The sequence below is a fragment of the Bos taurus genome, chromosome 28 (assembly GCF_002263795.3).
Source record: "Bos taurus isolate L1 Dominette 01449 registration number 42190680 breed Hereford chromosome 28, ARS-UCD2.0, whole genome shotgun sequence".
Taxonomy (NCBI): Eukaryota; Metazoa; Chordata; class Mammalia; order Artiodactyla; family Bovidae; genus Bos; species Bos taurus.
In genome coordinates, this window is record NC_037355.1 from 26,133,380 (window position 1) to 26,160,407 (window position 27,028).

General features: G+C 51.1%; 1 protein-coding gene across 7 annotated transcripts in view; it reads left to right on the top strand.

Annotated features, from left to right (window-relative positions):
* The window catches only part of COL13A1 (collagen type XIII alpha 1 chain), a 152,386-nt gene that overhangs the window by 37,714 nt on the left and 87,644 nt on the right, over nucleotides 1-27,028 (top strand). For 2 of the 7 annotated variants that reach the window (XM_059882593.1, XM_059882595.1), the window contains exon 1: nucleotides 26,013-26,138. In XM_059882593.1, coding sequence (XP_059738576.1) covers nucleotides 26,088-26,138 — 51 coding nt within the window. In that variant the 5' untranslated portion in view covers nucleotides 26,013-26,087. 7 annotated transcript variants of the gene reach the window in all.

Genomic DNA, 27,028 nt, shown 5'->3' on the forward strand with positions numbered 1-27,028 from the left:
CAGTCCTCTGTCGTCCCTGCCAGAAACCCCAGGGGCACCACTGCCTTCATGTCAGAGTCCAACTTGGCCCCACCTGAGTCCATCTCGTCCCCTGCCCGCCTTGCAGTCTCAGGAGGGTTCTCCCCCATCCCTTCCTCTGCCCTCTGCTGAGAACACTTTCTTCATCTTTGCCTGTTAACTCTCTCTTACCCTTCGGATTGGACCTTAGTTGTAATTCTGATCCAGGGAGTCCTCCCTGGTTCCCAGCCCCTCTCCACATCAAATGCCTCTGCTAAAAGCTTCCTCACAGCCTGCTGGTCTTCCAAGCATACCCTTATCCCACTGTGTCATCATGGCCTTTTAAAATATCCATCTCCCCTCTGCACAGCCAGCTCTGTGCCCTTCCCAGCACCTGGCATGGAGTCCATACTCTGCAAACCATCATTTTTAAGGTGTCAAGCCCAGAGAACAGAATTGCCTTGCACACAATCACAGTAGCATCCTTTTGTTCATTCATGCATGCGTGCATTCAACTCGTGTCATAGAGCACCTGTTCCACGCTAGGACCTAGCAGGGTGCTGGGGACCCCAGGGCGTGCAAAGCAAGTCCCAGAAATTACAGTCTAGTGAGGGAAGCACCTCCATGAGTCCCACTAGCAGATGTGCAATTGCAGGGGTGACCACTCCTACCAGAGTATAGGCTTCCATGACAAACTGGGGAGAGTTCTCAGGGTAAGAAGGTCCAGGAAGGTTCCCCTGAGGAAGTGACCCTTGAGGAGTAGAAATTAACCAAGCAAAGAGGGGTGGGAGAACATTTCATTCCGGGCAAGGGAACCAGCATGTGCAAGGATCCTGAGATGGGAAGGAGGCAGGCGGGAATGAGGAACAGGAGCTGTGTGGCCAGAGCAGGGAGCTTGTGGGGAGAGAGTGACATGAGACGAAGTTCATATTAAGGTTTTTGCCTTTATCTTGAGAGCAATGGGGAGCCACAGAAGGGTATTGAGCAGAGCTGTGACCTAATCATACTGGTTCTTTGAAAAGTTCAGACTGACTTCTGTACAGAGCAGGGACAAGAACCCGGTGTTCTCACACCCAGCCCCCACGTGACATTCGTATTCTGTACACCTGCCCCCTGAGGTCACTGCATCTCTAAGGACTCTCTCCCTCACCCCCACCTCCTGAGCACTCATCTGCCCATGCTCCTTTGGGCACTCTTTTATCCCTACGCCGAATGCTGGCCCCACAGTCTCTACACCCTTGTCTTCAGCAGCCACAGCAGGCAGAGGGTACCCAGATGCTGGGGGTTCAGACAAAGCCCACAGTGATTGGCCAGTGGCATTTACACCAGAGCAGTGGCCCTCACAGGCCCCAGGTCTGCAAACGTTGGAAGTCAGTGCCAGATACAATCTAGGTTAAATCTTCCCTGTTGCCTGGGCTGCAGAAACGCAGTGAGAGTAAACTGTTTATATTCTCCAGCTGCAGAGCCTGGGACCAAAGGCCTCCTGCAAAGAAATCGTGGCTCGTAGGATGTGGGAGGATGTGGGATCATCTCCTCCAGCACTCACTGTCACAGCAGGAGAGGAGGGGCCTGGGGAAACCCTGGGTCTCACACAGGGCAGTCATGCTGCATAAACTGTCAGGGGATTCAACCGGTGGTCACAGAGGTCACCAGCCTGCGTGGGGGCTCGTGTGATGATGCTAAACTCCTCCCCATCACACCCACAGTCTGGGGGGTGAGAAAAGGAAATGGAGTTAAAGCCTGGTGGCTCAAAGCATGGGTTTGGGGCCAGACAACCCCAGTTGCAAGTCTTGCCTTTATCCCTCCTTGCCTTTGTCACTTGGGCAAGTTTCATAATCTCTTCAGTCTGTCTTCATTTACACTGAAATGTCGATTACGACTGCCAGTAGCCATGTGTGATTTGTCGTTCAGCCGATCAGTTGTGTCTGACTCTTTGCGACCCCATGGACTGCCAGGCTTCACTGTCTTCCACTATCTCCCTGAGTTTGCTCAAACTTAAGTCCATTGAGTCAGTGATGCCATCCAACCATCTCATCCTCTGTTGGCTCCTCCTCCTGTCCTCAATCTTCCCAGCATTAGGGTCTTTTCTAATGAGTCAGCTCTTTCACATCAGGTGGCCAAAGTATTGGAGTTTCAGCTTCAGCATCAGTCCTTCCAATGAATATTCAGGACTGATTTCCTTTAGAATTGACTGGTTTGATCTCCTTGCAGTCCAAGGGACTTTTGAGAGTCTTCTCTAACACCATAGTTCAAAAGCATCAATTCTTTGACACTCAACCTTCTTTACAGTCCAACTCTCACATCTGGACATGACTTCTGGAAAAACCATGGCTTTGACTATATGGACCTTTGTCAGCAAAGTGATGTCTCTGCTTTTTAATATGCTGTCTAGGTTTGTCATAGCTTTTCTTCCAATTACACTTCCATTAATTAAAATTAAATAAAGTTTAAAATCCATCTCCTAGGCCCAACCTTATTTCAAGTGCTTATGTGGCAACTGTGTTGCACATTGCAGAATCATTTCCATCATTGCTGAATGCCCTGCTGGACAGCTTTGATCTATAAAATGAGGATGATGAGGAGACTTACCCTGTGGGTTTTGATGAGGATTAAATGAAATAATGAATGTTGAGCAACCTGACACAGCACCTCGGGCAGAGTAAATGTCAACCAGGGTTCACTGTGATGGTGAAAGTGGAGACAGGGTTGGTGACAGTCTGCTCATTTCCATGTACTTTCTCACCATCCTTCTGCATCTACCAGAGAGGAGCTGCCATCCACTAAAAAGGTACTAGAGTTCACTCAAGTACCTAGCATCAAGAAACCTGGGTTTATTTATCAGTACAGGGGTGCTGATCCTTTGCTCTGGGCCAGGCTCTGTGACTGGTTTTCAGTGGGTCACAGACTGGAACAAGAAATGGTCCTTATCCTCCAGGAGTTGTTGTTATATGTTAGTCACTCAGTCGTGTCTGACTCTTTGTGACCCCATGTAGCCTGCCAGGCTCCTCTGTCCATGTGATTTTCTAGGCAAGAACACTGGAGTGGGTAGCCATTCCCTTCTCCAGAGGATCTTCCTGACCCACAGGTTGAACCTGAGTCTCCTGCATTGCAGGCAGATTCTTTACTGTATGAGACACTAGGTAAGCCCCATCCTCCAGGACAGATGCCCACAAATGAAGTGCAGAATGTAAAATGCACCCAAGGAGATTCAGAAGCAAAAAAAAGGGGGGGGGGGGACTAGCAAACCCTGAGGGTGTCATTGGATCTCAGTCTTAAAGGAGATGTAGGGCTTGATTTTGGGAGGGGAAGAGGACAGCCCAGGCTGGGAGCAGCACATGCTAACACGTGGGGTATGGAAAGCTGTGTGTGCAACGGAAGTGACGGACAACTCAGCATGGCTGGTGCAGAGGGCATGGGTCACAGGCCCTGTACTCAAATGCCAGAGACTCTGGAGTTGTGAGGTCAGTGATCCGAGGGAAGCTTGTAACTGTGTCCCGCCTGCCTGGGCCTCACTTCTGTTTCAAGTACACCTCCTTCTCTACCTGGAGTTACTGGGTCCAGAATGACATTCCCCATTTTCCTCTTGAACCAGCTCATTTCTCTTGTGTCCTCAAGCCTCAGGGAGAAGCAAATCTCACCCCTGACTACCAAGACCAGAAACTTGATCATCATCACTGCTTCCACCCTGTCCCTCACCCACCCCCACACCTCCTGGCCCCCAAGGCAGCAGGCATCTTGACCTATACCTGGGACTCAGCTTCCTTGGCATTGTCTGCCCCCACCCCACTCTATGGGGGGAGGACTTACTCTCCCCATTAGTCCTCCTCCTGATCCTTGCCGAAGCTTGCTACCAATTGCTTCTCTTCCATTTTGGTATCTTCTCCCTCCTCTCCACCTCGCAGCAGTTTCTCAAAACTGCAAACCCAATCGGCATCTCCATTGCTGAAGACATTAAACCCCCCTGAGATGCTCCCAAGATTTTGCTTCTTGCTCAGCCTGGTCTTTTTCTACATTCCAGCCACACCAACCAAGGCATTCCCCAACCTGCAAGCCTCCTTCACCCCTTCCTGTCCCTCAGCCTTGCCCACCCTCCCCAGCAGGAATCAGCTTCAGGCCACTTAGTCTGGAAAACTTTTTCGCTTCCTGCACCCACTTGCTTTCTCAGTGTTATCCCTGCTCCTTCCATTTCAGCCTTCCTCCACGTTGACTCTGACATCCACCTCCACAATTATCACCCACTCTGCTTCAATATGCAGATAGGTGCCCAGAGCCCACACCAGACCTACAGCATCAGGACCTCTGAGGGTTTAGATAGGGATTCCAGGTCATCCTTCTGTCCACTGACTTCTGAACACCACTGCTGTCTATACTAGGTGTCTCCAACCTCTGGGCCATGGACCAATACCTGCTGTCAGATCAGTGGCAGCATTAGATTAGAAATAAAGTGGACAATAAATGCAATGTGCCTGAATCATCCCCAAACAATCTCCCTGCTTCCAGTCTCTGGAAGAATTGTCTTCCATGAAATCGGTCCCTGGTACCAAAAGGGTTGGGGACTGGGGGTCTGTAAGTGTCCTTTGGCTCGCTGTTTTGTTCTCCTCTCTTTCCCCTGCTGGACCGCACGTTCCTGGGGACAGGAGCTAAGCCAGGGACAGGAACGGAGCCTTGCTATCTGTTTCCCCAGTCCCCGCCACAGGACCTGGCCCGGAGCCCATGCCCAGTTGGTTCTGAATGAAGCATTCCTGGATGTGGCATGCTTCCCATACCCTCCTCCTTCCAGCTCGTGCCGGAAATAACCTTTTATGAAGGCTTTTGTGAGTGGCTTGTGATCTCTCTGGGAGGCCGTGCAGGTTTCCTTTGGTTACAGGGGAACTGAGATGAAGGGTGGTCCAGCCCTTGATGACAAGGGGCTGGGGTGGCCCCGGGACAAGGAGCCTAGATGAGGTGGGGGTCTGGCCATGTTTGAGGGGGGTTGGGGAAGAGTGTCCTGGTTCCTAATCAACAGGAAGGGCCTTCTTCCTCCAGGATCACTTTTCAGCCCAGCTGCTTGGACATAACCTGAGCTGGGGTTGGGGCTAGGGGGGAGGGGCAATGACAGACAGGCAGATGGGAAGGCCAGTGTCTGGACAGACAGCGCATGGCCCTGCAAGCCTGCCCAACTCCCACACACCCCCAGTTGCTGGGGGAAAAGCCTGTCCAGGGAGAAGGCTCAGCCGGTCAGCACAACACCCTCTTGCTCCCCTCCCCCAGCCCTCTCCTCCCCTCCTTCTGCTCTCTCCAACCTCAGGGACATTCAATCCTTCCTTTGATGGACAGCCAAAAAAAGACTCCTTCCACATCCTAAATTTGTTAGCACCAGCTAATCATCTTAACCTTCCTCCCTCCTGCGCTCCCAACAGGCGCCTCCTTAAAGACACAGGGTGCTTTTTTTGAATCTCAGCAAGGAGCCCCAGAAGGGACCAAATTCCCCACCCCCACCCCCAGGTGTCCCTCCTCTGTGTAGTCATTTGTGCAGTCATTTGGGGTGGGAGCAGTCATTTGGGGTGGGAGCAGTGGCTGCAGCTCTGCTGCCTGGAACGCTGATTCCCGCTCCATCAGTCTTAGCTGGGGCTTCTCAGAGGGAGCTGCTGGTCTCCTTAGGGGCTCACCTGCAGGGAGCTACCTCAAGACTGAAGCCAGGCAAATCCCAGGCGAGCAGATGGATTCTCTTGCTCAGACACTCCTCCTCACCCCTTTCCTATTGTCTCCACTCTCTCTCGACCCTATGTCCTAGCCTCTCCCTCCTTCTCCTAACAGCTACCATCTCCTGTATGCCCAACAGTGTACAATGACCCATGCTTGGGGCTTGACTCCAGCTCCTTCAGAACGCCAGGAAGTAGATGGTCTTATCCCCATTTTACAAATGAGAAAACTAAGGCTCTGAGAGGTGGAGGAATGTGTGTGTATGAAATCATCCCAAGAGAGTCAGGGCTGGAGGCTGGACCCAGGCCTGATCAAGAGCTGTGCTGTTGACCATCCTATCTCCAAACACACACGTCTGCATTGCTCACACATGCACGCACTTCAGGTAAAAGTGACCTACTATGATCTGCTCAATGAAGTCGCCCAGGACCAGGCACACAGTAGGTCCCCAACACACAAGTGCCCCTTCCTCCATCCTGTGCCTGTGCCTCCCTCTCTCTCCTTCTCTCCCTGCTTACAACCCAGGTGAGAAGAGCCAGGACAGCAGAGAATGTGGCTCCGACCTCATCCTGGCCCTAAGCCTCCCAATAAATAATGGGTCTGTATATAAGCCTCAGGCTCTGCAGCATCTCAGCCCTGGAGGACAGGCGTTTGCAGGCAGGGGATTAGGAGCCCTGAGAGGGAGGGATGGGTGCTCCAGCCAAGGCAGGGGAGAGGCCCCGAATCACTCTCCACCCTCCCCGTCTGTGACCTGTAAAAGCGACCAGGCAGGCCCCACAAAACTAGCCAAGAACTTAAAGAAAGTTCAAGTCCTCAGTGGGGGTGGGGGTGGGGGTTGTTGCTGGGGAGGGGGTCCTCCCCCTGCAGGGGCTGCATCCTGACCCACAGGAATGGGAGCGCCTTCTGAGCACCAGTGTGTTTGGAACTCAGATGAGAAGCACAGCCCTTCTAGCCCCCTGGCTCCACCCTCTTTCCCCCTTCTAGCCTGTCTGGGTTCTGAGAGTAGGCCCAATGGATTCTAGGATCATTTGCTCAAATTCTTTAAGTCAGGAGGTGAGGGAGCCCTTGGGAACAGCTGAAGCAAGGGGCTCTGGGGGAGGGGGCAGGAAAAATGCAGAGGTTGCCAAGAAGATGGATAGATGGCAAAAGAGTATCACGAAGCTGTACAGCTGAGGTTCCTGACAACATGTGAGCGAACTGTGGCCTGAACTGAACTAAAACCACCCTGTAACAGACATCTTGAATGCATGTGATGGCCAAGCAACAAGAAACAAAGCTGCCGTTTAGCGAATGCTTATTCAGCGAGACACTTGCCTCCATATGTCCTGCCGTCCCAACTATTGCAAATTGCTACTATCAGCTCCACTTGTAAATAAGGAGACTGAGGCCCCGAGAAATTAAAAGAAACTTGTGGGGGGCTCCCTAGCTACTGAGAGTCACTGGCATTTGAACCCTGGTCTGTTTTACCAAATCTCATATACAGTGGCTCCCAGTGTTATAGGAAATGCTGGAGGGACTTCTCTGGTGGTCCAGTGGTTGAGACTCTGCCTTCCAATGCAGAGGACACTGATTCAATTCCTAGTCAGGGAACTAAGGTCCCACATGCCAGTCACAACTAGAGAGGCCTATGCCCTGCAGCTCCTGAGCCTGTGTGCTCCAGAGCCCATGCTCCGCAACTAGGGAAAGCCTTTGCACAGCAACAAGAGTGCAGTGCAGCCAAAAAAAAAAAAAAAGGCGCTGGGAGTGTAAGCAAAACCCCGCAGTGAAAGAGGAAAAAGCCCACCAGTTGTGAGCTGATTTTCTGTTTCACTTGGCTGGCATCTGACTCACCTGTCTCCCCTGCCCCAAACTCCCGTTGTATCTTTCTGGAGGCACATGGACAAGGGTGTTTCATTGGAGCAGAAGGGAATCCTCCTCTTCTTATAAAAACCGAATGAAGCATCTCCCTCAGAAGAAAGAGCCAGCACCAGGGGGGAGCTTAAGGCAAGAAAGGCTCCACTATCGCCTCCAATGTCCTCCTCCTCAGCTCACCTTGTCCCTACACGTCATGGGCAGTGCTGACGTCTGTCCAGTCAAGGGCTACTACATCCAGATGACATTTGCTCCTGCAACACCATCCCCAAGGGGTACCCTGTATTGCCTTTGTCCCCAGCCGCCCAAGGTCCCTTTACCCTGCTCTGCCTGAGCCATGCCGACAGATCGTCTCCTTATTCTCCTCCAGCTCAGATGGACTCAAACTGCCTCAACAACTTTGCCAAAAACAAAGAGAAGTTTCCTGGCTGGCAGTCCAGTGGTTAGGATTCTGTGTTTCATTGTCAACAGCCTAGGTTCGATCTCAGGTTGGGGAACTAAGATTTCCACTCCCCCCGGCCCAAAAAAAAAAACAAAAAAGAAATGTTAAAACCAATTATTATTATTTTTTTTTCTTTCAGTTGTGCCATGCGGCATATGGGATCTTAGTTCCCCAACAAGGGATTGAACCCATGCCCTCTGCATTGGGAGCACAGATTCTTAACTACTGGACCATCAGGGAAGTCCCCACACCAATTTTAAAATGTCTTAGAATGTTCAGTTCAGTTCAGTCGCTCAGTTGTCTCCGACTCTTTTCGAGCCCATGAATTGCAGCACGCCAGGCCTCCTTGTCCATCACCAACTCCTGGAGTTCACTCAAACTCATGTGCATTGAGTCGGTAATGCCATCTAGCCATCTCATCCTCTGCCGACCCCTTCTCCTCCTGCCCCCAACCCCTCCCAGCATCAGGGTCTTTTCCAATGAGTCAACTCTTCGCATGAGGTGGACCAAGTATTGGAGTTTCAGATGTTAAAAGGTTCTTAAATTGCAGTGCCTACAAGGAACAGTTTCCTGACCCTAAGCATCCAGAAAGTCATATGCAGGCTTTAGCACTGTTCCTGGTCCCACCAGAGAGAAGAAGGGTGTTTGCTCCCCTTGAATCTCTTTCCTGCTTTCTCCAGGAGGGCAGCTGAGGGCTAGCAGAGATGCCCTGGTCGCCTGACCAGGTGCTCAGGAGGACTGGGGTCACAATGCTAACTCACCATTTCTCTCCATCCCCCCATGGAGACCACGGGTGGGACTGAGCTAGGCAGCCCTTCTGCCCCATCTTTGAGAAGGGTTGTGGGATTATTGCCTCACGTAGGCAGGTTTCTATTCTAATTTTTTCCGAATAAGAGGAGAGGATATTGTTTCTCTTTTTTGCACATCTCTTTTTGATCCTGGCTTAGCCCTAGCCCCCCTCCCACCAACCCTGGCCCCAGTCCTGCAGCCGTTTTGACCGTAGTAGCATGGGAGGGCCTGTTTCTTCAGAAGCCAACTGTGTAGTCTGGTGTCATGTCCAGGGCCTGGTGATAAGGATGGTGTCTTCTGACATCTTCCCAGGCAGCCTCGACCTGTCCCCAGGGTCAGTCACCACTCTCATCCCCAAGTGACTCTTTTATGGGTGGTTGTTCTTTTTTTCCATCTGCTGAAGTCACAATGTTCCTGGATTCTTTCCAGGCCTTGCCCACTGTGCACTGCCTTCAGGGGATTTCAGCTTCCCCAAATTGTTCTGCCCCAGTGCCTGGGATATGCCTTCATCCCCCAGCCAGCTCCCAATGGAGCTCAGAGGTCAGGAGAGTAGCTGGATTGACCATCCTGGCCTCCACGGAATAATTTATTAACCACTGTCTCCATTAGGGGCTGTTAGCACATCAAAGGAGTATTTGTAGAGCCTGGGAAAGTAGTGACAAAGACATTAGATGGTAGCTGCAGCTATACCGTAAAGTCTCTCTGGGTGAAGTGGAAGTAGAGGGAAGAGGCTCATGTTTGTTCTTGATTACAGCAAAGGCGAGATGAGCCCCAAGTGTCCACATTGCCTAACACGAATGTGTGCTTTGACTCATGACATCCCTGAGTTCAGGACTTTCTAAGTTTGCATTGCCCGGCGCAGTACAGCAAAAAGAATAGATTCCAGAATCAGCAAGATTGGGGTTCACATCCCAGTCCTGGCATCTAGAAGCCGTGGGAAACCTGGCTCACTGTGGAGTGTCACAAAGGCCGGGCTTTACTCCCAGAAGGATGAGAGCTATAGTGCCGCTCTTAGAGGCCTGGGGAGGGGCCCTAGGGCCACGTGCGTAAACTGCACGGCACAGGAGGGCAGTCCGTGAATATCATCCCTCACACTTCAGGACATGTCCCATCTGGGGACCCTTTGGGGACCCTCCGGTGGCCACCCTCACTCCGAGGTGGCTGCCTTCTGATCATAGCTGTACTTGACTTAGTGCTGTCGTCATAGCGACTGTGCGCTGACTCCTCCACTGTCTCCCACCAATGGGCGAAAGGACCAGCTGTGCTCCTATGATATGATGCTCAGGGGCTGAGGCCGATGGGGTACCCTGGGAAGCTGATTTTGAAACAAGGGAAGGGAAAGGGAGGAAGCAGGAGTGGGCAAAGGGAGAAGCTGAGCTGCAGTGCAGTCTCAAGGAAGGCCCAGCCCACCCCAGGAAGCTCTGGCGCTGGGATGGCCCTTCAGTGGGCTCGGGGGCAGGCCCACCGTGAGGGGCCTTGGACAAAGGGATTCTGTTCAGCCAAGGCAGTTCATGCAAAGCACTGACAGTGAGGGCTGCGTGCCGGCAGCACCTCTGCCTTCACTGGGGGAGCCACGCATCCCCCGGGGGAAGGCCAGTTCCCAGGGAGTCTCTGCACTGTTCCTGTGTAGAACTTAGAGGTTGGGCAGATTCAGCAAGCATGTCTGTTCCCCTTCAGCTCTGACTTGGAGGATTCCTCAGGTTCACAGAAGTGGGAGAATCAGCAGGTGCGCCTCCCTACCCCTAATCCGAAATCTGGACACCTTAAGGATTTCCCAGAGCACTTAGGACAAACATCAAGCACCTCCCTCTGACCTCCAAGGTCCTCTGGGGTCTGGCCCCTGCTTGTCTTTCCTGCCTCATCTCATGTCACCATCTCTTTTTTTTTTTTTTTTTTTCCCTCCCAAAGCTCTAGGGCAGAGATGCTTAATAGAATTTTCCACAATGATGAAAACATTTTACACCTGTGCTATCCAATACAGTCGCCGTCAGCTACACGTGACTATAGAATACTTGAAATGTGGTTAGTGAGACTGAGAACGGAGTTCTTTATTTAATTTAATTTTAATGGCCACAGATGACTAAAGGCTACCAAATTAGACATGGCAGCCCTAACTACAAAGGCCTTTTTTTCTGTTTCCTAGACACCCAAGTTTGTTCCCACCCCAGGGCCTTTGCACTTGCTACGTAGCTTATCTAAAATAATCATCATTTGGACCCTCTCACACTGGCTCCTTCCCATTTTTGAAGTTCCAACTTCAGTTTCATCTCCTCAAAAAGGCCTTCCTCCACCACCTAAGCTAAAGCATTTTCACATTTTCTCGAATTCCATCCTCTCTTCATTACGTTACCATATTTTAACTTCTCTACAGCAGTTACCAATGCCTGGATTTTTCTCATTTATTTCTGATTTTTGTTTGCTTATCGCTTGCAACTAGAAAGAATAATAACAATGTAAAAATCTAACATTTACATACACTTGCTGTATATTGGGTACTGGTTTAAGCACTTCGCATATATGATCTCACTTAATTCTCACAGTGCCCCCGTGCATCCAGGGGGACACTGAAGTCAGAAGTTGACTTGCCCAAGGTCTCATCCCAGGACTCTGTCTTGTTCGCCTCTGTACCCCCAGCACCAGCTCAGGACGGTGCCTGACACAGAAAGTGAGGGCTCCATAAGTAACCATTGACTATGGGCTGGCTAGGACTCTCCTGGGCTGGTGTGAGCCCAGGGTGGTCTCCAGCCCTGGGTGTGGGGCAGCAGCCCTGCAGCTCTGTGGAACCACAGGCCGAAACAGTGGGCTGGAGGTGAGGTCGTGGCCTCCAGTCATACCCAGCCAATCCTGGAGCCCCCAGTGGGCTGAGTGGGAGAGGAGTGAGGACTAGATGGGTGAAACTGTCAGACTTCTCTCGGGGAATGAAGTGATGCTCTCAGCCAATGTGGACTCAGCAGCTGAAGCTGGACAGGGCCGGGCAGGGGCCAGGCTGGGGCTGGGCCAGGGAATGGGGCTGAGCTGGGGCTGAAGCTGCTTAGCCTGTGTTTATTGTGCTTTCCTGGTGCCTCAGGCAGAAGGGGACCAGAGCTTTGGAGACCACCCAGCCTTTCCTTCCAAGAGAGCTCTCACGCCCGCCTGCCCCCCTACCCCACCCCATGGAAACCCTGGCCTCAGGCTGCCCAGCTGCAGGGGCGGGGTGGAGGGGCTGTGTATGGTGGGTAAAGACTTCTCTGCTGTTTTTCCCTGGGAATCAGCACCTGATAAGACAGCCTGGGCTCCCAGGCCCCGCCTCCCCCCACTCCCACCCCCCACCGCCGCCCCCTCTAAACAGCATCTTCTCTTAATTAAAAAGTCAGGCAGGGCCTCCTGTCGGGAAGCGACATTCCATAAGGAGGGGACACTGGTGGCCACCAGAGAGGCTTCACCCTCCCCTTGATACCATGTCCCCATTTCCTGTGGGCTCCGCATCTCACCCCCTCTCCACGTGCAACCCCCAACCCTGCAGGCAGGGCTTATATACATGCAGGAACTCCATCGAGGCCTCTTTTCCCCTGGGGGGCCTGGAATAGGCGTCCCCACCTCCCAGCTGAGGGACAGCACTTTGAAAACTCTCAAGAGTTTATACACATGTGAGGTCAAAAGCAAGGGCAGAAAGTCAGAGTGGTATTCACACAAGGTTTCCTATCAACCCAGTAGTCTTGCTTCCTTAGCCTAAGAAAAGTTATCAAAAATGCTAAATGCACAAAGATATTAGTTGTAACATAAAATATAAAAAACAGAGATTTCCAGATCTAGTAGCCAGCAACTCTAGGCCAATCACAGTATATTGTGTAGTCATTTAAAAGATGTCTTTTGGAAGGCGGCAGGAATGTGGGAATGTGATTACCTTGTCGTGTTGAGTGAAAGAAGCAGGAATTCCCTATTGCGTGCTGGCTGGTTTCAGCCCTGCCTAGGTATGCATGTGAAGGAGGATCAGAGGGAAGAAGGGAAAATGGAAACAGTTGTGTGCGAGCAGGGGGCTCGGGGGGTGATGCTTTTCTTTCACAAAATGTCCTTTAATGTTCCTAAAGAGCTGTTTTAACAATAAATAAATGCCAGAAAAACAAACCAAACTCTTTTTAGAAAGCAAAGCCAAATGCGAGATCCAAAGTGTTTTCACTCTTCTCAGCTCAGATGTATCCAGTTCCTCGGCCCCTCTTCACCACAGCCATCCCGCGGCCCCAACACAGACCCATGAGGTCACCCAGCTCACTGTGCAAACCAGGCTGGCCCCCCAGCCTGTCTGGGTTGGGATATAAGACCACAGACAGAGCCCAGCTTCATCCTTTCTCCTTCCTTCTGCCTCTTCTCCTATCACATGTTTAGGCTCTTTCAGTTCAAAAGATAGTGGTTTCCATCTATCTCTGCTTGCCACAAGACTCTGGTTAGAGCTTCTACATCCTCCATTTATGAGAGTTCTTTCCTGGCCAAGGATGGCAAATATGTTTGTTCACGGGAGCCAGCTGTGATTGACTGGTTGTGGCTGCCAAAAGTATGAGAAGCAGCATAGAGATAGATTAGTTATGTCTGCCCTGGGCCCTGGATAGATCAGTAGTGGTCTGTATCCCAGGTCTTTTCTATCCCAGAGTAGTCTGGTACTACAAATAGGAGTTTGACATCTGGACTTTCACCTTAACCCTGCCAGTGCATCCCTGCAGAATCTTGGGTACTAAACAACTTTGTTCCATGTAAGGAAGAGTGGGTGTGCCCAGTTCCTTAGGGAGTGTGCTGGTATGGAAAGAGAATGGACTCTGCAGTCTGATGGGCCCAGGAGAGAATCCTACCTCCATCATTTATTAGCTATTTGACCTTGGAAAATCTATTTAACCTTACTGAGCCCTGGAATTTTCACCTGGTAAATTAGAATGTGTGCAAATATACTGTTGTTATGGGGATTAGAGATAGTGAGTAGGAAGTGCCCAGTCTACCTGCCACCCACTAGCTGTTATCCTGTTCAGAAGGTTTGTTGGTACCATCCAGGCAGGTGGTATGGAAGAGGCCCATGCCAGAATGCCAGTCTGCTGTCCCTGAGACTATATATTTCGTTATAGCTAAATGGCCCACAGGGACTTCCCTGGTGGTTCAGTGGTAAAGAATCTGCCTGCCAATGCAGGAGATGTAAGAGACAAGGGTTCGATCCCTGGGTCGGGGAGATCCCCTGGAGGAGGAAACGGCAACCCACTCCAGTGTTCTTGCCTGGAAAATCTCATGGAGAGAGGAGCCTAGTGAGCTACAGTCCATGGGTCACAAAGAGTTGGGCATGACTTACCAACTAACAACAACAAATGACCCGCAGTTAAACATCCTCACCTTAGCCATGACCTCGTAGGCAGGTAGCACAGGTGCTTGGGACATGGTTAATTGAGAGATAGAGACAAGCAGATTTTTCACTTGGTTATGCTATTTTTATAAGTTAAACACTCTGAATTTTGACCAAACATTAACATTTATTAATTATTCATCACAGTGTATATTTTTAATTGTGTTCAATTTAAAGTAAGATTTAAGAAAAGTAGATACACAGGGCAATTAAGCATCTCACTAATTGTTAATTAATCTCAATCACTGTTCAACACAACCCTGCTTTACCTCCAAACCTGAGTAAAGCTTAGCTTTCTAACTCACCTGGCACCCTGAGGCTTAGGACTTGTTCAGTACTAGTCTCCGGTTCTGGGCTTCCACACCCAGCAAGAGAAGGGAGGCAAAGGCAGATGAGTGTAAACATGCTTGAAGTTGGTATAGCTAGACAATTCCACACTTGATTAAAGCTGACTCTCAAACATAAGCTCGGTTTGCAAATACTATTAGGACACTGTTTCTTCACAGACTTCTAGCTCAGTGACAGCCAATCGGCTCACCCATCCACCCATTCCTGTTCTCAGCAATATGAGCACATATTCTAGGCTGTGGGATTGGAACACATCAGGTCTGGAAGGTTTCCAGAGGTTATGAATTGTGAATTAGCAGCTTGAAGACCAAATGCAGCTTTGTTTAGCTTGCAGAGTAGTAGTTTAAAAAAAATTATTTTAATTAGTATCAGCATTTAGAAATCAGAAGATTTTACATGAATTATCCAATTGCAACTTTTCTTGCTTATTTTCAAGATCTGACAGTGGTGTGTCTGCATTCCCTCCTGGCAGTACTTAGTTGGAACTGATAGGCAGTGACTGTATCTTAGGCGCACAAGCAAGCCTTTGGCACTTTGCCACAGTCTCTACCACTCCCTGTTGGGCTACACCTGGCTTTCTTCATTCATTCATTACCTATCTGGCTTCTCATAGGCTCTGGAGTTGGCAGCATCTAATCTTCCTCAACTTCTCTTAGAATAGTGACTAATGATTGAAGGTTGCACCGATCAGAAATCTTAGAGTCTAACAGAAAAGACAAAAAAGAAAAACATGTAAATGGCATCCTTGCATAGAAATGAGAACAATAGCTAACCAAATATTTTAAGAACTTTGAGAGAATTGTGCGTAGGACTCTGGGGTTGTAGTAAATCAAAGCCAACTGCCTGGAGGAGATGCCGTGGAGCTGCGATGTACATGCTGTGACCTCTGCTGAAGAACTCTGTGTGCCTTTGGATGTGACGAAGGAGCATTGCTTGCACAACTGCTGACTTCTTGGGAAAGACCCAAGGTGAGGGATGGGGGCGGGGCAGGAAGTAACTCTCCTTGGGAGAGCTGTCCAGAGCTTGTGGGAGGATCTCATGGCCTCTTGCCAGAGTTAGACAAGGGTGATAAGTTCAAGTGGGGCTCTCGATCCTTATCAAAATACAGGTCAGAGCCAGCAGAATCTGATGGACACCCCAGCCCTGACTGGTTGCCACCCTGACACCACAGGGAATGTCTTGATAGAAAACCTCTCCCCATTCCCTGGCCTCGCTGCCCCCATCTGTGCTCCAGCAGCCCAGCCCCTCTGCCCTGTGCCGGAGGCCACTCAGGAAACTGGCGGCCAGAGAACAATGCCTGCCCTTGGCCTCAGTCTGCTGAGTTGGGCCTGCAATCTCCATCAGCAAGACCTATACTGAGATTTCCTCACTCAGGACTTCTTCTTCTGACCCCAACCTGGAAGTGTCCAAGGAAGCAAGAAAATGCGTAATTCATCCCGAGGGTTCAACACTGGTGACTTCATACTATTTCATTCACATGGTGGCCCAGTCCCATCCATCCTGCTCTGCTTATCTCAGCTTACCCTGACCCCTGCCTGTTTGTTCTTTGCAGTTTCCAGGGCTTCAAGGGGCTCATCTGGGAGGCAGAGCAGCATGGAAATTAACAGCCTGGGTCCTGGGTCACCAGTCGTGACCCCACACAGGAGATACTACCTCTCTATGCCTCAGTGTTCTCATCTGCAAAATGAGGCTCACAAAGGTATCCATCTTATAATGCCTTTAAGAGCTGAATACGGTCATGTCCATAAAACAAAAGAACAGTGCCTGGAACATGGGAAGAGTTCTCTGTGTTAGCCATACTTGTGGTTGGAATGGAGGAAGGCATCATACCCTTCTGGGATAGGAGGTCATTTTTTCCAAGTTCATAACCATAGTAATTATCATAGCTATCATTTACTATATATGCTTACTCTAAGCCAGGAATAGTGTTAAATTTTTATCTGTATTCTTTCCTTTACTCCTTGAAATCCAACAACGTAGATAATATGATTGGGCTTCCCTGGTGGCTCAGACAGTAAAGAATCTACCTGCCAATGAAGGTCCATCTCTGAGTCAGGAAGATCCCCTGGAGAATGGAATGGCTACCCATTCCAATACTCTTGCATGGAAAATCCTGTGGACAGAGGAGCCTGGCAAACTATAGTCCGTGGAGTCACAAAGAGTCAGACATGACTGAGCAACTAGGCACACAGATAATATCATTACCCCCATTTTATAGGAAAAGACACTGGGACTCAGAGAGGTTATGCAACTTGCTGAAGGTCACACAGCTAGCAAGTAGCAAAGCTGGAATTTGAACCTGTGACCGTTTGGCTCCAGAGCCCATGCTCTTACCCATGATTCTGGGCAGGAGCCCAGTTGGATAAGTGGAAAGTGCAAGTTGTCAAGGTTCTGTCCCTCTGCTGCTAAATAAAGTAACAATGAAGTTATGAGACCGAGTATGTGTGTGGCTGCCTGTAGTTGCTGCTCAGACAGGCAGTGTCTCGGTGAGGTTAACAATCAGCCTTGAGTGAGGGTGCTTGAGGACCCAACTTTAAGAGAGACGAGAGTGGTCTGAATGACCATGCAATCCTCAGAGGGACTGTTGTTGTTTAGTCTCTCAGTCGTGTCCAACTCTTTTGAGACCTCATGGACTGTAGCCCGCCAGATTTCTCTGTCCATGGGATTTCCCAGCCAAGAATACTGGAGTGGGTAGCCATTTCCTTCTCCATCAAAGGGACTAGAAAGGACTTATTACAGATTTTCATTCTCAGCAGTCTATCTTTCTCGCCCCACCACCAAAGTCTTACTAACTTTTATTTGCTTTCACTTAAGCGATAAATATAGGGGTCAAAAAGGAGAGCTTTAAGGTATAACTGATTCCAAATGCCAGCCTCTTAACAGCTGTGTGACCTGAGATAAATTATTTAACTTCTCTGTGCCTCAAGAGACCCATCTGTAAAACGGAGCAATGAGAGCTGAAACTGCTTGTCAGGGTTGTGGAGGCTAATCTGTGATGTAATGCACAGCTCTGCCACTAAGGACATGGCAGAGCTGCCCTGGCTCTGGCTCTATGACCATAAGCCACTGATGTGACCTCTCTGCCTCAGTTTCCTCCTCTGATGGCTATGGATAATAGTAGTGTCACTTTGCAGGGCTGTCGTGAAGAGTAGATGAGATGATGTAAAACATGCTTGGCTCTTGATGGAGGTTGCTGAGTCCTTACTAAAATATTAGTATTTATAACCATGGTGAGACAAAACTCAGGATACCAGCCCCATAAAGGGTTGTCAATAACTGTGACTTTAATATAAAAAAAGTTCATCCTTGGAAGCTACAGGCCTTGTTGTAAAGACAAAACCCAAGAAACCCATGGCCTCTCCTGGGTCTCCGGGGAGGGGAGCGGGTAATGTCCCATTGTGGGTCTGACCAGGGTCTCGAATCCTCACCGACCCAACCCTCTCCTCCTCCAGCAGTTGCCTGGTGGGGCCTGGCCAGCAGAGCTGTGATGTTTGAGCTGCCCAGAGCAGGGCCTATCACAGGAACATCGGATACTGTGGCCAGATCTGGCGACAGGAAGAAGGTCTGGGGTCAGAGGGGTGATGCATCGGTGGCTTGTCCTCCTGCAGGACCAACATGACAGGCAAAGGGACTAAGAAAGCCCCAGTTCAGGGCTCAAGTGCAGGGGGATAGGAGGAGAGAGGCAGTCAAGGGTCTTGTTAAGACCACTGCCCCTCCCCGGACAGTCAGTGGTCATTGGCGCAAGTCTGCAGGTGAGCGGGCTGCCCAGGGGCTGGAGCCAGAGGGGGAGACCCAAGTTCGCTGGGCAACACTTCTCCTGCCTGAACCCCAGACCCCCGCCCATAAAATGGGGCCGCTGGTACCTGCTGCAACTTTTCAGGGCTGTTTTGTGGGTCAAATAAGGAAAGGTAAAACAGGAGCCTTGAGTGGACAGAGGGCTATGTGTCTATGGACAGCCAAGTCCAGGCACATGGCACCCCAGGCAGGAGCTCACTGGGGAGTAGGGACCCAGGTAGGTGGGGGCCTCAAGGGAGAGAGGACAGCATCGCTCCAAGACCTGAAGCAAACCTGATTCTAATCTGGATGAAAGTCAGCGTCCAGCACCTGAAATCAGGGGGAGAGCCGCAGTCTGACTCTGGGGGGCCCCTGGTTTCTGTCTGCAGGAAGGAGTTGTCAGATGCTCAAGTGGAGAGACAGAGTGTCCAGGTGTTACTTGGGGGTGGGGGGGCACCTCCTGAGCTAGAGGAGCCCCCAGGAACAGGGACAGTGTCTGACTTTCATGGTGTCCAGCACAGCAGCCCATAGGCGGCCAGTGCTGAGCAGGTATTTATAATGATAAACACTCATCCTGTGAGCATGCAGGGGACACCCCTCATGTATACAAAGATGCAGTTGTCTTCCCCCTCCTCATACTGCACTCAGTTTTGCTCTCAAACCCCTTCCTCTGCTGAGGGTGAGAGAAATAACCCAGAGAACTCAGCCATGTCCTGCTTAATACTTAGCCTTTGAGGCTCATTGCTTGGTCAGTTCAGGACACCAGCCCTTGCTCTCTCATCCTCCCAGGATTACAGCTGTCATGGTGCTGGGGAGAGGACGCAGATGTGGCCTGTGGACATCTTTGGTCGGAGCCATTGTCCATTCTGCAGGGGCTAATGCTGCCCTCTGTCCCCTGGGTAGAGCCCCTGAAGCCAGGTCCCCACACCCAGCCTCCTCCTCCTTGTCTGTGGCCTCCTGCCAGCCCGCAGCCCTCAGGGCCACTTCCTGGAGCCGCAGGGCTGCTTCCCCATCACTGGGTATGTGGGGGTGGGAGCTGCAGTAGTGGAAGAAGATGTTCCACCCCTCAGCATGCTTGGCTGTGGGCTTCCTCTTTGACTGTACAGACTGACCAACCCCACAACCAGAGCCATCTTCTGGAGGGTTCTTGATCCCAGACACTTACCCTCACCCATTCCCAGCCAGTCCAGGGATTGGCTTCCCTGGAGACACGGGGCTGTGTGAAGAGTGGATGGAGACTAGAATAAAATCGGGGTTCTGTAGGAAGGAGGAAGGGAGAACGAATGTTAGGGAGACAAGGAGAGTCTGCTCCCCAGGCACCCCTCCCACACACATCCAGAAATATGTGCCTCCCCCATCCCACCACCTCCGCCTGTCCCCAGGCCCTTCCCAAAGAAGATGGGGAGCAAGGTCAAGAAAGGGGGACAACCTCCGTGGGGAAGGGGGGCTGTTGCCAAGGGCAGAAGGGTCCAGGAGCCATCAGAGCTGGCCCCAGGCCCCGTCATGGTGTCTGCAGGAAGATGGCCACTCAAGTTGCCCTCCAGTGGCTCCAGATGTAGCAGCAGTAGGTCATCTGGGGACCTCCTGGGACCAGGACATGAACCAAACTGGAGGGGATCTTACTGGCTCCTGTCCCTTTTCTGCTCACATCTCCCAGTCCCTCTGCCAGTCTTGATAATTGGATGGAGAAAGGGCTGTAACTGATGTTAGTTCCTACCCCTGGCATGAGGTATGGCTGGGGAGTCCAGGGTACCCAGCCTCTCTACTCCGCTGCCCCTCAAGGCTAGCCCAGCCCTCCCTGATTAGTCAGAAAATAATCCCCATGTTTCCCTACTTGATTTCCTGTGTCTCACCCGCCAGATGGCTCTAGTTCCAAGATGACTAATGGATTTCATCTCACGTGCCAGCTTCTGCTGATTAATAGTAGCCACATTGGAAAAAATTATGAAGCCTTTCAAGGCTCGCTGGGGGAAGACTTGCTGTGATTGATTAGCAATGTCTGCCACGAGTGCAGGAATAGAGAGTGTGGTATGTGTGGTTTTAGCTCACTCCTCTCAGGACCTGTTGCTCATCATCAACCTGAGCTGGAAAGGTCTGGAGATGCCTTGTGGCTGACATCATCGTGGGACAGATCAGAGGCACAGTGTGCTGGAACATGGTTAACAGCTGGCTCTTGGGTCAGGGTGAGGCTGCTTCGTAGCTTTTGCCAATTTCTGTGGTGTGAATACTCCTACTGTGGTTGATTTCTAGCTGCCAATGTGACATCACTGAACGCAGAGCTGGGATGAGATGAGCATGACCGGCCCTCACAAGACACCATCTGAGTACTTATATATTTTTTTCTAAAAACTGTAAAGCCTGCCACCTCTCAAAGCTCTGCCAGTGGTGGGCTGCTCCAGGAAGGGCGCTAGACTGGAACTCAGGATCCCTTGCCAGCCGTGAACCATAGGTAACTTACGTCCTTTCTAAGCCTCAGTTTCCAGATCTGTAAAATGAGAGCTGGGTTGTGGTGAAGCTCAGTGAGCTAAGACACAGGGTTCTTAGCATCATTTCACTACGCATGGTTCATCAGACATGCTTCCAGGGCACCAAATCCAGATGCTTTGCTCAGAAGTTTGCAGGGACCATCCCTGTAAAGCCAGTATCCCCACTGTGGGGTTGCACAGGAGAAGGGCTTCCTGTTTTCTCTGACATCAGTCTCCAAGGGCAGAGGCTGCCTCATTTCAGTTTCCCTTAATAGGCCATCACACCTGTCACTGACCAAGTTCTCTCGGTAGTTTTTGAGCTACTCGTGTTTCTGTCTTTCAGCACTCCTTAATGCTGAGGTTGCTCCGTCATTTCCGCTCCATGTGTGTGGCTTCTTGGGAGCCTCATGGTCCTGAGAGGCCGTGCCAGGCTGTGTTCATGCCACAGTAGTGTTCTGCAGTCCAGCACGTTGAGGACCAGCTCAGGAATGCATGACTCTGTGACCATGAATACATACCCTCAGGGCCTCAGCTTTTCTATCTGTGGAATGGGAATAATAATAATAGTAGCTACTTTGCTCATTCATTGGGAGGTATGTAAAATTGTTTGCATAGTGTCAGGCACAGAATAATTGCTCAATAAATGACTTGTCATTTGTCCTAGCAAAGTCTTGAGTGGAGGGAGAATGGGCTAACATATAGAAGATCCTCAAAGTTGGCAAACCATAGGTAGAGTGAGGACCAGGGCCTCAACCTAGGAGCACAGGCAGGACTACAGGCGTGTGGGAAACCTGGAGACAGGACTTCTCCTGTTAGTCCATGCTGGATTCCTCACTCTTGATGCTTTTGAGATTCGGAGTCGGATAATGGTTTATCATAGGAAACTTCCCTGTACATTGTAGGGTGTTTAATGGTACCCCTGGCCTCTATCCATTAGAAACCAGAAGTGGCCTCCCAGTAGTAACAGTCAAAAATGTCTTCAGATATTGCCATCTGTTCCCTAAGGGACAAGATCCACCCCAATTAAGAATCCCTGTTCTAGCAGACAGAGCAAGACAGGCACTGTAGTTAGTCACCCAGGTCCTAGGAGAGCCTGGGATGCAGAGCATCTGTCCTGGCAGGATGGGTGAGTCAGCATGTGGCGGAGACAAGTGGCAGGTGGTCAGCTGCAGGCAGCCTGGCACCAAGCACCAGGCGGCATGGGTTGGGGCTAGGACCCCAGCTGCTAGGAGCCCAGCAGTCAAACAGGATCAGATCACAGCTCATATGATGTTGAACTCGGGCACACTCTGTGGCCCTTTTCTTCTCTATTCAGGATCAGGATTGGATCCAAGGTCTGGATGGGACAGAGCCCTCTATGTTTTGGGAGGTGGGGGAGGGCTGGTAGGAGGGGAGGGCTAGTGAGGAAGGGAGGGGGAGGGGCCTTACCTGCCCAAATTAGAAGGCTGCCCCTTCCAGCCCTTATGACCTCCAGTCTGGAAGGCACAGGCTTCCAGGAAAGAGAGACCAGGTTCAAATCCAGGCTCTGTTACATGGAAATTAAGCCTAAAAAATAACAGATGCTGCCATTTAAGACAGGGAGACCACCTTAGGCAGGTTGCTTAACCTTGAAGCCTCAGGTTCTTCATCTGTGAAATGGGGATAACGCCAAACTCATGTGGTTGTTATAAGGACTGAACATGCTATTATAAGGGCTGTGTTTAGCAGTATGTCTGCCACATCATAGCCACTCAGTAAATGTTGATTGAGTGAGTGAGTGAATCCTCCTACAGCCTATCTCCCTTAAATCCTTTTGTTCATTTTAGTTCTCTTCTCTGGAATCTCTCCAGCTCTCTGACATAGGAAACTTGATTTCTCAACAGGAGGAAATGAGTTATTCATCTTGTGTCACTAGCACATCAGGCCTGGCAGATATTAGGTGATTAAAAAATGAAGTTTTCCTTCCTCACATGCAAGGACTGTGCCTTATTCATCTTTGTAGAGCCATAGCCAAGCACAGCTTAGGATACACTGCAGGCTTTTGTTAAGTGTTTGCTGAGTGAATAAATGAGCATGCTAAAAATGGTTGAAATAAAGGTGTGACACAGAACACAACCCAGGATTCTTTACTGGAGTCCATCCCTACATGTCCCTTCAGGAGGAACATGACTGTCTTGGTTGGAGGAGATCAGCCAATCCCTAGGAAGGGCAAGTGTGGCCTCACTGAGGTGGTGGGTGAGAAAACCGACTACACAGGCCATGAGAGGCAGTGTGGCCTGTTAGGAAGACTCCCAGCTGGGGAGTCAGGAGACCTGGGTTCTGGACCCATCCCTGACACCCATCTACGTGGTGACCCTGCATGACCACTCCCCTCCCTGGGTTCTGTTTCTTCATCTGTACAATGGGGACTTGGCCATGCCTTGGGGTGACTCTTATGGTGCTTGGCCAGGGTGACCAGTCAACTAATGGCCATGTGACTGAACATGGCCAAGTGACCCACCTGGGAGAGCCACCAGTGGCATTGAGGCATGGCTGATTTCATAAAGCATCAGCTCCCAAGCTGCTTGGGAGCTGCTGGGCATTGAGCATGGTGCTAGTTGAAGCGTGCTCTCTGAAATCCAGAGCTCTGATGGAAGCTAGCAGGGGTAGGACTGCAGTTAGATTTTCCAAGGGGCCTACAGATTTTTCAGGGGGACCCTGGAGGATTATCCTTAACAAGGAAAAAACTGTTAACGATAGGGTCTTTTGTGGTAAGTCCTCTATCCCTCTTCCGGAGAAGGCAATGGCACCCCACTCCAGTACTCTTGCCTGGAAAATCCCATGGAAAATCCCATGGATGGAGGAGCCTGGTGGGCTGCAGTCCATGGAATCGTGAAGAGTCAGACACGACTGAGCGACTTCACTTTCACTTTTCACTTTCATGCATTGGAGAAGGAAATGGCAACCCACTCCAGTGTTCTTGCCTGGAGAATCCCAGGGACGGGGGAGCCTGGTGGGCTGCCGTCTATGGGGTCGCACAGAGTCAGACACGACTGAAGCAACTTAGCAGCAGTAGCTATCCCTCTTCCCCTTCCAAAGGCACAGAATCAATTGAAAAACACAGGCTTTTTCCATCCTGAAGTCTGTGTGAGTGGCAAGTGGGGGAACGCTAGCCTGGTAGAGCTTGACAGAACCACATTCTCTTGCATCAGAAAAGCGACCCATAAAAGAGAGATGAAAGGGTGGAGTCCAGAGAGAGGAGCCAGAGGCTGAACACAGTGGCATCTGGGAGAGAGGACTGAAGAGGTCTGTGGGCGATTTGGGGGTGAGGTGGATGGCTTTTTCCTTTTGACTTTAATTGAAGGATAATTGCTTTACAATAGTGTGTTGGTTTCTGCCATACATCAACACGAATGGGCCATAGGTATATATGGGTTGCTTTTTGAGTGAGAGGCGTGGACGAGGAGACAGGAGCTCCACCGGTTACTAGCAGCTTGACCTTGGGGGGTTTGTGCTGTGCCTCAGTTTTCTTATCTACAAGATAGGTATAACAGAATCTACTCTGTAGTGGAAAACACTTAGAATTGTGCCCAGCATGTTGTAAGGACCATAGCAATAGGCACAGTGGTGGTGGTGGTGATATAAAAATCCTTGAAATCAGCAGTGAAGTGAAATAGCTCAGTCGTGTCCGACTCTTTGCCACCCCATGGACTGTAGCCCACCAGGCTCCTCCATCCATGGAATTTTCCAGGCAAGAGTACTGGAGTGGGGTGCCATTGCCTTCCCCAGGGGGTCTTCCTGACCCAGGGATCGAACCCAGGTCTCCAGCATTGCAGACAGACGCTTTACCATCTGAGCCACCAGTGAAATGAGCAGTAGAATTTATATTACTTGGGAGGACCCAGCAAGCCTCTCCTCTGGGTGGGACCTAAGTGCCAAGTCTCAGGTTGGCTCACCGGCTGCATCTGGTGACAGATGCATGGCTGAGGCCGCTAACAGCAGACAGGGCCATCACCGGGGCTCTGCTGTGTCACCAGGGATGCCGCCCCCGAAGCCTGTGCACTGGGAGCGGGCGCGGGGCATCTGCTCTCCATGTGGCTAAAACCATCCCCACATTGCCGTGGGCTGAACTTTGTCACCAGCCTGTTTCTCACGAGGACACTTCCCCGGGCCAGGAGGCACGGGCTTCCCAGCTGGGCTGGGCCCTCTTGCTGGTGCACTCGGGATATTTTCAGATTCTGGGTGACGTTCCCCTGCCCCTCCATCTAATAGGTCCCAGATGTCCCCCTCCTCCCTCGACCTCCCTCCTTCTTGCTGTTCGAAAGCCTCACTGCCGGCCTGCCTGGGGCCTCCTCACCCGGGAACTCCCCCTCTCTGGTCCCCTTAATGTGATGGCTTGACAGAGGCCAGGATGAAAGAGGCTGTTTCCTCTGAGGATGGAGAAGCAGGCAGATGAAGGCGGAGAGAAGGAAGCTGGCTTTGGGAACACGAGGAGCCAGGGGAAATATAAGGAGTCTTTATTGGCCAAGCATAAAAGAAGCGACAGGAGTCGCAGCTGTGTTAACGTGGCCAGGTCACCAGGGGCTAGGCAGACACCCCGGGAATCCCACGGGCCCTGGGCTTTGGTGAATCGTGTTTGCAGAGATGCCTTTCAGTTCGCAATCTCTCGGCTGCTGCTTTTTTCTCTCCCTTACCTTCCTACCCATCCTCCTGCCCCTTTTGTGGAACATTTGAATTTGTAAGGAACATTTGAATTTGTAATTCTTGGCTCTTGGTAATGAGATAGGGCTCTTGCTGAGGCCTGTGGGAGGGAGGAGGCGGGAGGTGGCCACAAGGAGGAGGAAAGAAAGGGAGGCTGAAGGGCGGGTGGGGCCGGGGCACGGAGGTGCGCGGTGAGAAAGAGGGAGTGGGCAGTGGACCCGGGAGGGCAGAAAGCCTGACTCAGAGCTTACCAGAAACCAGGGCAGGCCTGATAGCCATCGGGGGGAACTCAGGGAAAAACCTCCTTTGGCTCCTGCTGCTCCTGCCTGTTTCCCGTTGCGTTTCGTGGGAGCATGGAGAGACAGCAGGAGTGCTGATGAGCACAATCTCCAGGTTCTGTCACCCTCTGACCCTTGTCAAAGTGCCTTGGTGCCCAGCACCCCACATTTAGCAGTGCCACCAAGAGCCCAAACTGGAGTGGATCCCTCAGAGCCTGTTTTCTAGGGTGGGCAGCTGAGGTATGGACTGGAAGTTAGGGCCACAGCCCAGCTGCACCTGGGGCCCAGACCTCTGGATTTCTCATCCAGTGATAAAAATACAGAGGTGAAATAAAGGGGGAAGAGATTAGATGGGTGAAAGTGGGCCAGGAAAATGCAAACTTCGGAGACCAGCTGGAAACCCCACAGCTGAAGAATTCTTGGATGCTCCTTCTAAGGCAGCCCTTATGGCGGTGACACTGACCCTAGCATTTTCTCTCTCTCTTTCAGGGCCTCCTGTAAGTACTCCTGTGAAGTCTGGTCTCCAATGTCCAAAAGACCTTGCTCTCTGCTGGTAACCGGGCCCGGGGTGGGGGGTCTGAGCCCCTTATACTCTGCACTGAAGTCTGCAGGGTCCCCCAGAGGGTTGACATGGCCGTCACTTTGTTTCCCATCCACTTCTGCGCCCCCCAGGGCCAAACAGAGGTTGTGCCCAGGGGAAGCCTGTCCCCGAATATAATCTGAAAGGCTGGCTTGCCCCATTGTTAGCCTGCTCCTTTGTCCTCCAAAGAAGCAAGTGGAGTCAAAGGAGCACCAGGTATAAGAAGAAAGAGGTCATCTCTACTCAGGTCCGGGTCCTTGAAAGATCTCCTGCCCTTTCAGTAAACAGGTCAGTGAGTGTGGACCGCTCCTAGGACATGGTCTTCGCCCCACTGTGTGGGCAGCTCCATCTGGCCAAGTCACTTCAGGCAGGTGGTGGCTGTTGGTGGTGGTATTTTTATGTAAGAGGGATATGTCAGCAAGTTAGACTGGGAAACAACACAATGTCGAGGCAGCCGGTCGGTCTCCTTCCCCTCGCATTGCCCTAGAGTCCAAGGCAGGGCGGGTGAGCCGAGCCATTTCCAGAGAACCTGAGAAGAGCCCAAGGAGACTGTCTCCCCGAAGTAATGGATCCAGAGAACAGGAGCGTGTCTTCTGAGGACAGCATTTGATACCCCAACAAAAGACCCAGAGATCACGCCCCGAGGAGCTGGGGATTGGAGTTGAAAGGGCCGAGCCCTCCGCATCAGATCTTTCTCAAGGATCCTGAAAGCCTATCACCAGCCCTTCCTCGGAGAAGTCATTTCCATAGCTGTTGTCTTGATCTGAACCGTGGAGAGCAGCCACCCTGTTTGTAATGAGACCATGA